We start from the raw sequence: 15618 nt of genomic DNA, 5'->3' as shown, positions 1-15618 counted from the left end.
AAGTACATACTGTTTTGTATGCTTTATAAAATTTATGATAATTCGATCCACAAATTCAGAAATGTTGATCTTTTCAGAAATGAGGAAAATTATTTTCGCACAAATTTTTTTCCATAAATTTGTAATGATATTTAATTTTTAGTTCAAAATCCAACTATGAATTTAGAAGCGTTAAATAGCCCTCGTAAATGTTCGTAAATTAACATAAAATTCGTTCTGCTAGTTCTAATCTGATCGAAAGGAAAAAAAATAAAATTGAAAAAATACTTTTGATTTTAAACAATTAAACAAGTTCATTTGATTTGGAAAAACTACAGTTACATCCCTAGATATGATGGTCATTTTAAAATGTATAAACTGTATTCTATTCCTTTCAAATAAATTTAACTTCCAGGTAAGAGGAAAAAGTTGGAAGTTGATTCTTAATAAACACTGATACTACTAAAAGTTCATTCAAAAACTAAAAAATATTTCTTTGGAATTAAAAAAATCCAAATGTGAAAGGAAGTTCTTTAATAAAAATAAATTATTTGTTACAATGTATTCTGTAACAATATTTCAAACTGCGTATAATTTGATGATGAATGAAATTTAGCGAAGATCAATTTTGAAATTATGCCTACTTTGAGGAGGTTGTGCCACTTTCACATGGAAAGAAAGATAAAGGATGTAATTAAGGGGCAAAAATTGATGGCAAGTATTCAGTATTCAGCTATAAAAATTGATAATCTTCAGTGAAAATATTCAGTGATGAATTTATATAGGAATAAAGCAACTGTAATGTTAGAGATGAATGGATAAAATTGAAAGCATTCAAGCGCTCAACCGAAAATTTTATGGGAATCCAATTTGAATCAGTTTGAGACCGCAAACGTTTAAACTAATGAATGGCTTTCTAAGGCAAAAAATGAATTTAAGGAAATTTCCTGATGAGCTAATTAGTTAAAGCTTTCCGCATCAAAATTAAGTTATTTTTTTAATGAGCTAATTAGCAGAATCTGCACCAAAATTAAGTTATTATAAATATTAGAAAGTAAAAAACTTTTTTGAAGTGATTTCTTCCTTTCACACTATAAAACTTTAAGTGAAAAATCAACTTATATAATTGGAAAATTTAATAAAGTATTTTTAAGAAAACAGGAAGCTGGGTGTGAATAAGAAAGGAAATTAGTAATTCCGTCACTATTTTCGCTTTTTATTTAAATGTGAGTGTAATTAACATTTTATATAAGTAAGTGCAGAAGATATTATTTCTTGTTAAATGCTAATAAATTCCATATTAAATACAGCGATAAAGAACTATTCAGCATTTCCTCTTCGCCAAGGCTCTAATTCATTTTCATGTTTGGTGAACAAAAAAAAAAAAAAAATGAACCGAAAATCCTTTTGATCATTACTGAGGGATTTTTAATCGTTTAGAGACAGCCACATTAGAGAGGAATTTATGACAATCTGTTTCACTTATAATAATTCCATTCATTATAAAATATTGGCGAAAATTATGTTTACGCGTTTCACGAATCTTGCACTAGCTCAGTCATAATTTTGTTTTGGAAATTGTTTCCTCATTCAAAACATATCGCAAATAAACTTTCCATAAAAAACTTTTGAACTTTTCAAAAAGATTAAAAAAAAATAAGAAAAATGAAAGGATCTTAGTAATATAATAAGCCAGTTTATTGAAACATATGCGTCGGATTGCTTTTCCATGATGACATGCTTGGTGAAGAGAAAGAGCAACCAATATATCCATATTAATCTGTTGCTCTGTGTTGTTTCACTGATATTGAAGCAGATTTCAGAGGCAGTGATACCCATAAACCAAGACATCTGTCCTCCGCTTCCATCACCGTGACAACCTAAACATGCTTATAGGCATATGCAAGTCGACAGTATTCATTATTAGTATTATTATAATAATTATTATTATTATTCCCACGACGAGCAACAAATGATTAATTTTTCTGGTGATTCAGTAATTCTTACAAAAACAGCTCTTCACTTGATCTCCGAAGTGATCAGAAGTTGAATAAGATCAGTTTCAAAATAAAATCAGGTCTGAACCCTATTGAGAATGAGATGGTTATCTTCATATTTCAGTAAAAATTTCATATTTTTATTCATCTTCAAATGTCCTATATTAAAATGCAATGACAGTTCACTGCCGAAAGCACACTCTCACTTATTTTTATCAGTTTGAAGGGACGCAGACAACAAATTCACGTCTTTCGCATCTGCATTTTTGCTTCACCTTGTACATCGAATATTCGTGCTTTTAGGACTTAACAAAAGAAAAAAAAAAATAGTGATATCACACGCTGATTTCTTTTGCAAATTCTCTAGTACCTAAAAAAACCAAATGCGGAACAAGCCTATTTTTCATCTAATTTTCGCTTCTCGAGGCAGAGTTAAGGAACGCAATACAAATAAGAAAAAAATATTACTTTAAAAAGTAATTAGGCTGCCTCGATCTGATAGTTCAAAGGCTAAAAGTGGCGAAGAGAGCTCACTAAAACAGTGCAGAATATTATGATAGTGTTAATATTATACTCAAGTATGTTTAATTATACAAATTTCTTAAACCAAAAAATCGTGAAATAAGGTCACAATTCCAGAATACAATAACCACCAGTGATGTCCGGTCTAACAATAACAATATACAAAGAGTATTTTCAATCGACTTGCTAGCAAACTTCATCCTAATCGCTCCTCCAAATATGGTTTCTTTCCTTATGCTATTTATTTCACATAAAAAGTACGATATCCATTACTAAATAAAACGACAAAATGAAGAAAAAAGTTGACACAAAAAAGAAATTATTCATCGACTCTATCACAACCATCAACATCAGAAACAGCATCTTTCAGAAATGAAGGAGGTTGATCACCTGAATGTCGCTGCATGATTACTTCCTGAGAATTCGCATTAGCGACAATTATTGAAGATGATGTCTCAGAAAGTGGTTTTTCAACAGCAGGTGCAATTTCCATGTTCTCCCTTCTCAGTGGACTAGCCTAAAATAGAATACAATTAAAACCAAATCAGAAAAATGATTACCAATATCAACTAATGAAAAATAAAAAGTTAACACTAAAAAAAAGAAAAAAAAAAACAATTCATCGACTCTATCACAACAATCAACATCAGAAACAGTATCTTTCAGAAATAAAGGAGGTTTTTGATCATCTGAATGTCGCTGCAAATCAAATGTTACCGACAACAGCAATATAAAATGAAGTATTATCTTATCCTATCTTAATGTAACAACCTTTGGTACTTCATCTGAACTGTCTGCTTCCGCAGCTTGTGATGAATTGGTTGGGCTGAAAGTGACTCGAGCAGAACCAAAAATACGTGACATCAAACTTTTAGCAGGTCCTAAAATATCGTGTTTGAAAACAAAACCTAATTTTAATCTACTAGGAGAATTTAAAACTGCCTCGTCAGGAGTGCACGAAAGTGTCATTCATACATAATGTGGTCAAAATAAGAAACGAAAGGATCAACTTCTTAGTATGAATATGTTCCACTTAATAGTCATCTTTTAAAATTACTGGAAATAAAAAGCTCCGAAAAGCTAAATGTGATTAATTTTAGATCACCAAAGCACGTGACGTAAGGATAGTTTACACTTTACACATTCAATTCTCAATAATGCTTTCCCATGCAAAAAAAAAAAAAAAAAAAAAAAAAAAAAAACACTAACAGAAACTTAGCATAACAAACCTGGTAACTGACTTGTTGAGCAGATTGCTGCACTATCACTTGCGCTACCTAAAACTCTGATATTTGCTAAAGGTATTCCAAAAATTGTCCAAAAACTATGTAAAAATTTTCCAGAACCGAATAATTTATTGAAATAAAGAGCCTGAATTGATTATTTGTTAAAAATAATATACGCAAAAAGTTTGTACCCAGACAAATTTTCAACATCAGAAATAACATGTCTAATGATATGAAACAAAAAAAGCACATATATGAGCTGACCAGCACATATTTTACGTTCCGAGAATTCATCGGTTGCGGGAGATCCCTGAAGAGGACGACGTCTATTACGTGCACTATGTTCCGTTTGTCCAACTATTATTTGTGCCTGATGAAGCGCAGCCCGCAGTAAGATATCCAAAATGTTGTGGTGCATCGTGTTACTAACTTCTATAAGCCTTAAAAATGATCATATTGGAATCGTTTAATCTGAAGATGCATATTCAAATACAGAAAATTCACAAAAAAGTCCAAATACTGTCGTTAACATGAAATTAAAAATGTACTCATTGTAAGTAGTAGTAACTTGGTTCTCGATTTTTGCATACAATTTTTTACAAGATGAATCGATCCTTGCAGATATTTCATCTTTCATAATTAATTTAACAAGCTCATTTTCCAGCTGCAATATTAAATCAAAATCTTTTTAGAAGTGATAGTAATATCCCAAAGTAATTTTAAAAAAGTAGCTTTCTACATTATTTCTCTAAATGACTGATAAAGATATCAACTCAAAAAAAGCTCGATACTCGATACATCATATAAAAAAGTTTTACATATCCAAGTGTAATGATTCAAGCACACAAGATAAAAGATTTTGCATTTGCTTACTTGAAAATTATTGTTATAAAATCAAAAAGATCCACAAATATATTAAAAAAGAGCAACAACTTTTTTAAACAAAACCATACATAATATTTGAAAATTTCTCGATGAAAAATGACTGAAATGATTACCTCGTTAACATGAACACGAAATGTAACAGCCATTTTGTCCATATCAGCAACTGCATACGGTGTAAAATACTGTACAATAGCTCGTCGCCGAATCAAATAATACAGCTCCCTTACATGTGACCAAAGATGCATATTTAAAAGAAGTTGATCACGAATCTGAAAAAAAACTTCCTTTAAATGAACAATAAACTAAGAAATCAATACGAATGCTCCCTTGCACATACAGTGAATACCCAACAGTCCGAAAATTACAAAGTTGTGTAAAAGGGAAAAAATAAACTATTCTGAACAATCTTCGATATTTAATGTTCGTAGAAATTGAATATCCTACTGAGTATATATTTAATACGGATTCCGTTCAGTTCATTGGTTGTCTTCTGAGAAACTCATTCTACAAATGTCTAAGCAGTTCTAGGCTGTAGCAAAGAAAAAAGTTTTTTCTGTGTTTTGCGACGACCAAAAAAGGATAGTTCTTTGCCTGTTAATTTATTAAATTTGCCTTTCCATATAATTGTTTCCATTATGTGATTAGAAATCACACTAAGAAAATATTGGTTGTTTTCAGTCTTCTTTTCTCTCTAATATTCTATAATTTCATTACTTCAGCCACTGCAAGTAGAAGCCCCATATAACATTCTACAAACAAGGAAGACAGAAAAAGCGTAAGTTGACACAAAATTCATTAATTAATGAAGGGCATACTTCTTCCAAAATATCAAAGCAGATTCCAAATTGACTTTTGACAAACTTTTGTAACAATTCAATAAGTCTTGGCTCCGCTTCGAGGAATTTCCAGAATATTAAGCTCCCAAGAACTTTTTCTTTCAGTTCTGATCGACTAAAAGTTGCTAATGCACAAATGGTGCCGAACATGACAACATCTTTACTCGCCAACAAAGCTGGATAATCAAAATAATCAAATTCAATCTGAAAGGATAATTCTTAAATAGTTTTCCAATTGTTCCAAAGCACATTACTATTTTCAGGCAACAAACTGTCCAGCAGTCCTAACATAGTTTTTCCTTAAAGATAAATTCCAATACAATACAGTGAAGTCCGCGAACGCTTCATTATGCACGATTGTTATTACATGAGAATCACATCCCTAGATTACAATTATTCATATCTGGATAATTCATGCTTTAATTATATCATGTAAACTTTAAAGATACCTTTAAACACTTCTCGGCCACTAGTCTATAATTTCTCATGTTAAGATAATTTAGGGCAGCAACTGCCCCAATTTTGGCTTTTGCAGTATCAATTATTTCTTTCATGTTCCTAGTAGCTGCATAAGTCGAATTTGCTGCCAGACGACCAGGCCGACTTGTTGATGTCGCCGCCACATTTTCCACTTCCATTGCTTCAACTGCAAAAATAAGTAACTGGATTAGCTAATTTCTGGAAAGCTTTTTAATTTATTATACCCTATAAACTACATAAACGCATCAAAGGATTTGACAAAACAAAAAGAAATATGGAAAAAAACAAAGGTCTTGCTCATATGAATAATAAATCTGCCCCGAACTGAGGCAGTTTTTGGACACAAAATTAAGCAAAAATTCAACTGAATGAATGCACATTAATTTTTTAAGCAAAAAGCTCAGTTCTCTAAAGTTCTACATGAAGTGCATGTATATACAATAAAATTATGCTTAAAACTGGATATGAAACACGTGCAAAATAGGAAAAATAAACTTTGAAAAACAACACAAATAGATCAGCATGTAGACATCATCGTACAAAATCATCTGCATTTACTTTAAAAAAATAAATCAATATTTGAAATACATACTCAAAGCTCTCTCAACTTGTGTGAGGAGAGGTTCCACTCGATGCCACTGATTAAGATATATAGTCACTTCTATCCAACTCATCAGCATCTGTAACAGAAGTGTCGAAAAAAACTTTAACTGAGAAATCCCCCCAAAAAAAAGTTTGCAAAAGTGGTCTCAATAAATCAAATTCTCATGATAGAATAAATCCAACATAAATGAAAGAAATGAAAGCCACAACTATTTCTCGAAAGGATTCAAAGTTAACAACATTGTGAATAAAGAAAAGAAATGATTCCAGCTAGTGATATCACCAGCAAGGAAATATGCAGTACTGAACAATCATAAATGTCCAACAAACTAAGCATAGAGTCAAGAGAATGAAATAAAAGCTTAAGAAAAACCTCGATGATATGTTTTGGTGAAGTGCAGTATTCTCGTATCCCACGACTATACAGCTTAGCAGCTTCTTGCAGTTGCCCCATGGTAATCTGTTGCTCAAAAAGATCATGCATAGTACGCCTCGTAGACTCCTGAATTTAATTCTTTGTATACCAATTTCCAATTTTCAAACAAATACAAATTAAACTGTATATATACTAAAATGAAATATAATAATACTTAGAACCACGAAATTTTTATTTCAGTACGCACTTTAACACCTTCCTCCTTCTGCCTTTTAAATTCAGCTGCAAGAATATCCAAGCGAGCCTGTGATTTTGCTGTAGTTGCATCCATCCACTGTGAATTCACACGAGGTAAATCATCAACAATATTCATATCTGCGGAAACACCAGCTGAGTGTGATTCGACGGATGCCGAACGTAACGCATTTAAACGATGATGAGCTGCTAGATACACTTGCACATTTGAAGTATGCTGCAAAACTAAAATAATAAAACTTTCATAATTTTAAGTTTCTCAAGCAAGCAATATAACTTCTCTATTCAATTACTCAAACAGAATTATTGATTTTACATTTACATCTTGTAATTTTTTTACACAAATGCAAATTTAGAACAACAATGGAATTAAAGTAAAAGTAAACGCTACCTCAACAATGTAATTGATAAGCATAATCAATGAATCTTTTTGCAGTGGAGGACAATTATCGGCTATGAACAACAAACGATTAATCAACCCATAACCTAGAATAATTTACTGCTGAAACACTTTTTTGATATAAATTCAATTAACAGTTCGAAAGCTATCTCTATCATAGTATATTCATCAGAGTAAAGTAAAAACATTGTAGATGCGCTTTAAATCTTACTGTGATGTCCACAACTGAAGGAAAAGAACAATTTGAGAAAAGATAACATTTGATTATTATAAGCTATGAACAATGGGCACTAAATGAAAATATTACACAAAACATATAAAAAGGTTAGGCTAAGTTGCCGAATATGCAGATATGTACTTATTTTTTATACTCCAATTTATAACAATAAAAAAGCTTACAAAAACTTAATATTATTCAAATAAAATATGTGAGGTTGGAATGATTCACAGGAATTACCTGTATAATTGTTTCGAATTGCTTCCAGATCGAACGGTACGGAATTAACAACGTTCTGCACAACAGTCGGTACAAAAGGCATTTTCTGGAGGGCACTACCTAAATGCATTAGAATGAATATCTAAGTTCTACATACAGAGCAACTGAGGATTAACAAAACGTAGCAAGTTTAAACTCACCATTTTCCCCGGGAAGTAGAGGTGAAACTATGGGCTGACTAACAAATTCGTCATCAACTTCATTTGCATTATTTAGATCAAAATCGTTATCGTCGATAGGTTCTTCTACATGGGCATCCATCGCTTCGTCAGGATCTGGCGCAGACATTGTTTCTAGCTTTCTACTTGCAACAAATTTATTTTCTGAATTAAAAAGAATTTGAAAAACAAATGCATCAAGAGGAAAGAAAACGCTATACTATAAGCAATGAAGACAGGAATTCATTCCATCACTTTGATATTCTATTTGAATAACATTATGAGAAAAGTTAATGTTAACTTGCCATCTTTACGCTATATTCGCAGTGCTTTTAATAAAGAATTAAAGGGACGTGATATCCATTTCGAACAAATAATAACATTAGAATTTTTGAGTAGAAAACTGATATTATACATAATGATGTGTCACAGGTCAAGTGTGACATATCCAGTCAGAGATAGGAAGAAGTCACCGTGATCACCAATGAACCTGAACCGCTCCCCTCTACTAGAATGTACTAGAATTGTTGGTAGCACACTACCTGACCAAAACCAAGTCTCTTTGTATTCCTAGTAGCATATGCATGTGACCTCTGAATGAAATACATTAACAACTTATCGTCGGACAACGGATTTCGGTATTAGAAGAAAGAAGTATGGAGTAAGTGAGGGTGAGTTTAGATGATAAGAGGTGAGAAAATTAGGTGAAGAGATGGTGAGAAGGAAAAAGGAAATCTTGCTAATATTTTAAGGGCAGAAGAAAAGATGGATGAAAATTAGAGAAAGAGCGGAAGTGAAATAAATATTTAGTTAGCTGTAATGGGATTTTGAAGTTGCGAAGGGATTAGCCGATCGGCAGGTAGAATACCGGAGAACTTCAGGTCGTGTCTTGATTGATCTCTTATTCAATCATTCATCAGATATTTGTTAAATTAGAACACATTTTGTCGTCGAGGTTAAATTTACCGTATTTTTAAGATAAGGGAATGATAGCAGTTAATGTTATTAACTGTCTTTTATATTTGACCACTGAAAACTAGTCAAGTAAGAATGGAAGAAAAGGTAACTTGAACTTTTCAGTGACAAATGTGGTATGGATACTCCCAACAACAGTTGTAATATTGGCAAAAGGGGAATCAAAAATGATGGACAAGTAAGCCGTGGAGCAAAACGACGATGCTTTAAAAAGGATCAATTAAAGGAAGATGTCCGTCATGAAATTTCATTTCATTCATTAGCATAAGCATAAGAAATCAGTGGATTTGTCAAAGTCTCATCAATGCTACTTTATTTTTGAAAGAATAAAGTCTTTTAATTGTTTTTGTGAAGTCTTGTCCTCTCGTTGTATTTTCTGTGAAGAAAATGGTCAGTCTAGATCAGGCTCTTCCGAAAGAATGTAAGATGAAGATGAAAATTGGTTTTTATTGATAATCACTTGTGAAGTTAATACGAGCCATTCTCACTGGAATTTTACACAACATCTTTTTTTATATTACAGGTTGAAAATGAAGACTCTGGCGAAGAAAAGTCATTCAGGGGATGGAAGGAAGATGAGGATGCTCCCCTTCCCAAATATCTACGTGATGATGTGACTCGAATTTATGAGGATGTTATGAGTCGGTACAGAAATATGATTGATGCCGAAGGTCTTGTATGTATTGCTGTTCCTATTATTCAAAATAATTGAGCATCATTTCCAGTTTAGAATTTTGCAAAATTTTTAAAGCATCCCTTACTGACTATAAAGATTGTAAATTAAAATTTCTCATTTATAATTTCAGAAACTGTATCACAAAATGCTGCAAGAAGAACCACGCAAAAAATATATAGTAAGTTTTTATCACTAAATCATTTAAAGCAGTATTGGTCTTCCATATTTTTTGTAGCTTTTTAAGGATACATTATGTTGTATTTTTTCTTATGTCTTTTTTTTATGGACTTAACACTAGATAAAAATTATTAGCGAAGGGTGAAGAGCGTAATAAAAATTGCGAAAGATGGTGAGAGAGTTTGTGATTAGCGTTTCTTCACCAAAACGACATCATGATATTTTGGTAATCAAATATTTTTCAATAATTTCTCCATTGTCATATTTGCATTCTTATTTGCAATAATCTGGAAATGAAGCGCATTGATATTCATTTTTTGATAGTTGCTAATATACTGATAGGCACCAAAGTTAATTGCAAACCTGATAGGTGATATAAGCAAAAACCATATTAAATTTCTTCATACTGATGGAAATTATTTGTAGACAGTAAGCAGAGTGAAGCCTTTAAATCTGAAACCAATGCCAGAACAACCAACATATTTCACACTGCGATCAGCAATGAATACAATCTTACAGAAATGTCCTTCAAAATGTATTGAAGCTGTTACGAGCACACCCCGAATGCAGTACTGGACACTCACCGAATGCAATATCCTGGTTCGTTTTTGTTTGATAATTTTTCTTACTTTTGTTTTGCGGAAGTATCTTGACATTGGTCTCAGTTCTCAATTTTAGTTTAATTAAATTTGTTTAAATATAAAGACATTAAAGTTTCATTTTCTGAAATCCATAATAAAATGAAAGTTTGGTTCTTATGGTAATCATTCTTATGTTTAAGTGTGAGGATGAACGTACGCTTTCACACATTCCTTTTTTGGGTGATCACGAAGACGATGATATTGGTTTTGGTGAAGAACTGTTGAAAACTTTCCAAGAAGTGAGTATATTGAAAATATGAAAAAAATATGAAATATTGAAATATGCTTTTAGACAACTGTTTCTGATAATTTTTTTATTGATAACGTGTTATTGAAGGGTATACATGGTACCAAAGTTGGTTGTGGTTCATTTATCAACGATCACATACTCTATCAAGTTTTAAAAAAACTGTTTGATAAGTATTCAGATGTTGGTATTGGTATGTTTAAAGAGACTTGCTTTTAAATAGATTGTCTCTCCAGTGGTTGTCTGTTGCAGAATTTTGCACTCGTATACTATATATCTGAATGTGATCCCATTCCTATATACGTATTTTTTTTTCTTGTGTACTTGTAAAGAGATAAAAAATAATATAAGAAATAATTCATACACTAATGCAGCTTTATATGTATGGTTTGAATTTCAGCCGATCAAATGATATATAGAGCGGTTTACGAACAATTTCCGAATAAAGCTTCAGTTCAACAGCTTCCGTTTCTGTATATTCCTATCCGAATGATGATTTTCAACAATTCTTGCTTTAAATACTTTTAGGCTGCTTATCGCTTTACTATGATTTACTATGTCTTATATGTCATGGGTACAGTCCCTTTTTATTTAGGTTCGAAGACCTAAAACGGCGCTTTGGTCCATCGGATTTATTCATCGAAGATAGTAATCAGTCAGAATTCCTGGATACAAAAGCACTTCATTCATTTCAACTTCTTTTGTGTAGCCGTTGTCTCACTTACGATTGTCTTATCCATGGTGCATTTTTGTAAATCATTTGTAACAGCAAAAAATTCAGCTGACTGTATGCTTTATCAGGATTAAGAGACCTTCACTGTTCCTTTCACTGTTTAAGAAGGAAATTCCAGTAATCTTGTTTTTGTTCTCATAACTTTTCAAAACATCTGTTTTGTTACTGAGTATTGTTTCGCTTTGCGAAATTTTCAAGTATTTTGTGATTTTGATTGCATTATCAGCAAGATGATCCCTAGGCGTCAATGCAACAGAGACGGAAGTCCGGCGACGTCGTGGAGTAACAAGTGTTGAACCTTGTGGACTGCAGTGTTTTAGGCATTTGACGAAAGAAATGGTAAGTATTTACTTTCTCGGAACTTTTGAATTTGCTTCATATCAAATCTTTCTCATTATTTACAAGTTGTGCAGAATTCCATATTAGCTAAATAATTCGATTTAAGTTGGAAAGAAGATTTCATCCGAAGGTAGCTGAATGAAAGCATTTATAGTGCAACTATTTTCATTTGTGTATTTAGGTGAATCAGTTGAAATTTCTTGAAATTTTTCATTTTAAAAATTTGAAACTCAACAAAAAGAATGAGATGAATTGGTTCGCAGGACTTTTTAATATGGTAGTAAGATTTACTTTTCAAAAATCCTTTTAGGAGGAAGCGAAACGCCGCTGTGCTTCTCCACCAGATGCGAAAACGATAAATGCCATATTAAATATAAAGACTGAGGACATCAACTGGACAGCACAACAAGAATCAATGTTCATTGCTTTGCGCCGTACATACAAAAATGATTTCTGTAAATTATCTGAAGTTCTAAATTTGGTTGTAGGAAATGCACCATCGAAATCTTGCCGAGAGGTACTTTTAGTCTTTAGTCAGAATAAACTCTTGCAAAGCAACTAAGTATTTCTAATGCAAATTGCTTCACATTGCAGTTGTATGCATATTCTTTTCGCACAGCTCCAATATCACCGAGAGCTGACGTTTCACCAAATTCACCACCGAAAAAGAAAAAGTATTTTTTTTTTATTTGAACTGATTGCATTAGGAAATAATGTTTCTTATTTTTTAAGATTTTTATCAAACCGTTATTGTTTTCTATTCAGTGCCTTTTGATTTTACATTTCAGTTAAAAAATAAAGCAGCACGAGCTGGCGGATGAAAGTGCTATTTGAATGTAAAGTTAGGTGTTTTTATATGCGGAAAACGTGAGGGGCGCATAACACATCTGGGATGTAGAAAGTAATAAATAGAAAGCAGTAACAGAAGACATTAAAATAGGGGAGATTAATATTCTTATATTTTGTTATAAGAACACTCTTATATAGAGTGTTCTTATATTTTATTGCCTTGTTATTATGAGTATATTTTGCTTTTCTATGCATGATCAATATTCATGTGTCATGTAAAGTTCAATATTTTTCATGGTCTCCTCGATAGGGATGAATCTCTCATCGGCTATTGTTAGCTTCTGGCATATGTGAACGACCGAAAAATGTGTTTAAAATATTATAACTTCTTAAAATGCACATTAAAATCTTATAACATTTTAAAGTATTATAATTCGAAATGTTAATTTTCTTGTAGCAAAATCATCTTCAGAAATATGAAAGATCAGCATCGTACATTTCGTGCTGTTAAATGGGCAAAAACGGAAGGTAAAGTTGGTAATACCCACGTTTATGAGCCGTGTTCTCACATTGGACCTTGTTCGGCAGAAAACAACTGTTCATGCGTTAGTGTCGATAATCTATGTACAAAGTTAGTATATCTTCAAGTTAACGGAAATTTGCAAATGTCATTATTAGTGTAATTCAGTTAGTCAAGGGATTCTTACTCTCTCTTTCACTGATTGTCTGAAGTTGGGTGATTCTAGGTTTTGTCGGTGTGGTGAACAATGTAAATACAGATTCCCTGGCTGCCGTTGCGCACCAGGTTTATGCCGAACAAAACAGTGCCAGTGCTTCTATGCTAATTGGGAGTGTGATCCGGACGTTTGTAAATCATGCAAATGTGGTTAGTTGTTGGGATTTTGTTCCTTATTAAAAATATTGATGGTTTTACTGATTTTTACATTGCACAAAGTTTTTAGCTTGCTTTGGGTGACTTTTGCAGATATTCTGGATGACCCTAATGTTGCAACATGCAAAAATGTAGCCATGCAGCGTGGTTTACAGAAGAAATTAGTTATTGCTCCTTCACAGGTGCGTGCCCAGTATCTTCATTACTTTTAAATTCATAATATGGTGTTCCTACATGTAAGAATTTGCTGTTTTTCAGGTTGCTGGTTGGGGTTGTTTTGCAGAAGAAGACATTGAAAAAAACGACTTCATATCAGAATACTGTGGTGAAGTTATAAGTCATGATGAAAGTGAAAGGAGAGGCAAAATATACGACAAATTAAAATGCAGTTATCTTTTTGGTATGTTTTTATGGTACATACAGTAAGGGATCAGAATGCAGTTATCTTTTGTATCATTTGAAAACAATGATTAATTTTTAACCTGGATTTAATGGAATTTTGCATGTCTAAAAGTTGTTCAAATGAGTGAAATCCCTCCCGATCATATTGTTGAATTTTATTAGGTTTAAATGATGAAATGGTGGTAGATGCTACCAGAAAGGGTAACGTTATTCGGTTTGCAAATCATTCGAAGGATCCAAATTGCATGGCAAAAGTAAGCTATTTTGTGTTTAAGGATTGTTTTTCAAACAGTTGATACAAGAAAATGGAGGTTCTCAAGTTTTGAATAAATTGTTTAAAAAATTGTAATCCGTGCTACTAATTTTTAGGTATTCATGGTTAATGGAGATCACCGTATTGGTATTTTTGCACGAAGGCCAATTGTAGCTGGAGAAGAGCTCTTTTTTGATTATTCCTACAACTCTTACCAGCAGGTAAAGTTTAAAGCTCAAGTAGAAAGATGATTGAGAGTTCATGCATTTCTTGTCCTACCAAAGTTGGTGCTTTATTAGCTACCTTTACAACATTATGAAGCGCTTGTCCATTTGGTAGTGATAATTGTTCATGTCTCTAATATTCCTGGAAACTTGCTGCTCTATGGTATTGTAGCTAATAATCAATGACACTTTTTTTTTTTGAAATTTCGTCAAACCAGCTTCACTGGTTTAGCAGACTATACTTTTTCTTCAAGAAACTTTCTACGATATTTTGTGTAGCCTATATGCCAATTTTATGTCAAGAGTGATTGGGATAGCTAATCAGTAACGTTAATTAAAAAAGATGAGAAGGACGTGATCCATGATGTTTCCTTTCAGGTGAAATTTGTTTCGAAAGAACGTCCGAAGCCCTGAAAGTCGAAGTGTAGCTGCCTATAATTTCTTGTGTACTATATAAGATATTTCATTTGCTTTTCATTTGAAAAATCGTCTTTGCTACTTATCTTTTTTGTGTATGTTCCTAATATTCCTGAAAGCTTGTTGCTCTGTGATATTGTACCTAGTGATCAATGACATTTTTTTTTTTTTGAAATTACGTCAAACCAATCTCAATGACGTAGTAGACTTATCATTTGATGAATATCTGAAAGTCAATATTTTAAGGGATGATTTTTTAACTGTCAGGATGAATTTTTGTTATTTCATGCATGACATTAATCAGTTGTGAAAACAAGTTCAAGATGGGAATAATTTTTCAATGAATTTAGTGTTGATTTTGTGACTGCGGTGAAGTAATCAGTTCATATCAAGACAGTCCACTTTATTAATTGGTTTGGTTTTATCTTCTGCTCAAGTTGTTCAGATTTTTTAGGCCTAATCTTCAATATGATAAATTCCATCTGTTTTCGTGTATGATGCACAGCAAACTTGATTGGTCGTACTAAGGTTAGAAAAAATAATTAAAAATGAGCTAAATAGTTGCAACTATTAAATTACCCTCCAAAAGTACACGATATCTATAGGCGCGAGTTTGAAAGCTTGATAATTTAGAGATTAT

The 15618-nt window shown here is 32.3% G+C and overlaps 2 protein-coding genes across 5 annotated transcripts; one reads left to right on the top strand and one right to left on the bottom strand.

Moving 5' to 3' along the window:
- Positions 1 to 2817: 2817 nt before the first annotated feature.
- Bma-csn-1 (G protein pathway suppressor 1, putative) lies at positions 2818 to 8343 on the bottom strand (the record flags this gene model as incomplete). 3 transcript variants are annotated; one of them, XM_043081985.1, is made up of 14 exons in its annotated part: positions 2818 to 3015; positions 3270 to 3379; positions 3728 to 3775; positions 3989 to 4164; positions 4273 to 4388; positions 4723 to 4878; positions 5425 to 5649; positions 5895 to 6091; positions 6518 to 6605; positions 6902 to 7030; positions 7152 to 7376; positions 7551 to 7645; positions 8017 to 8115; positions 8196 to 8343. In XM_043081985.1, the coding sequence occupies 14 exons, from the start codon at positions 8341 to 8343 to the stop codon at positions 2818 to 2820; spliced, it is 2010 nt and encodes a 669-aa protein (XP_042937919.1). The 3 variants fall into 3 exon arrangements, with proteins under 3 accessions (XP_042937919.1, XP_042937918.1, XP_042937920.1); XM_043081984.1 differs by having other exon boundaries at positions 3279 to 3379; XM_043081986.1 differs by lacking the exons at positions 6518 to 6605; positions 6902 to 7030; positions 7152 to 7376; ... (1 more) ...; positions 8017 to 8115; positions 8196 to 8343 and having other exon boundaries at positions 5895 to 6083.
- Positions 8344 to 9306: 963 nt separating this feature from the next.
- On the top strand, positions 9307 to 14975 carry Bma-mes-2 (SET domain containing protein; the record flags this gene model as incomplete). 2 transcript variants are annotated; one of them, XM_001902435.1, is made up of 18 exons in its annotated part: positions 9307 to 9420; positions 9712 to 9864; positions 9995 to 10042; positions 10561 to 10641; positions 10823 to 10921; positions 11020 to 11122; positions 11330 to 11396; positions 11525 to 11670; positions 11904 to 12001; positions 12312 to 12518; positions 12596 to 12675; positions 13263 to 13421; positions 13537 to 13676; positions 13776 to 13864; positions 13941 to 14082; positions 14247 to 14338; positions 14454 to 14558; positions 14940 to 14975. In XM_001902435.1, the coding sequence occupies 18 exons, from the start codon at positions 9307 to 9309 to the stop codon at positions 14973 to 14975; spliced, it is 1959 nt and encodes a 652-aa protein (XP_001902470.1). The 2 variants fall into 2 exon arrangements, with proteins under 2 accessions (XP_001902470.1, XP_042937917.1); XM_043081983.1 differs by having other exon boundaries at positions 10468 to 10641; positions 11330 to 11402.
- Positions 14976 to 15618: the final 643 nt, after the last annotated feature.

The sequence above is a fragment of the Brugia malayi genome, assembly GCF_000002995.4.
Source record: "Brugia malayi strain FR3 genome assembly, contig: Bm_v4_Chr4_scaffold_001, whole genome shotgun sequence".
In the NCBI taxonomy this organism is placed as follows: domain Eukaryota; kingdom Metazoa; phylum Nematoda; class Chromadorea; order Rhabditida; family Onchocercidae; genus Brugia; species Brugia malayi.
Note: the sequence above shows the minus strand (reverse complement) of the source record. Positions and strands in the feature narration are given on the sequence as shown.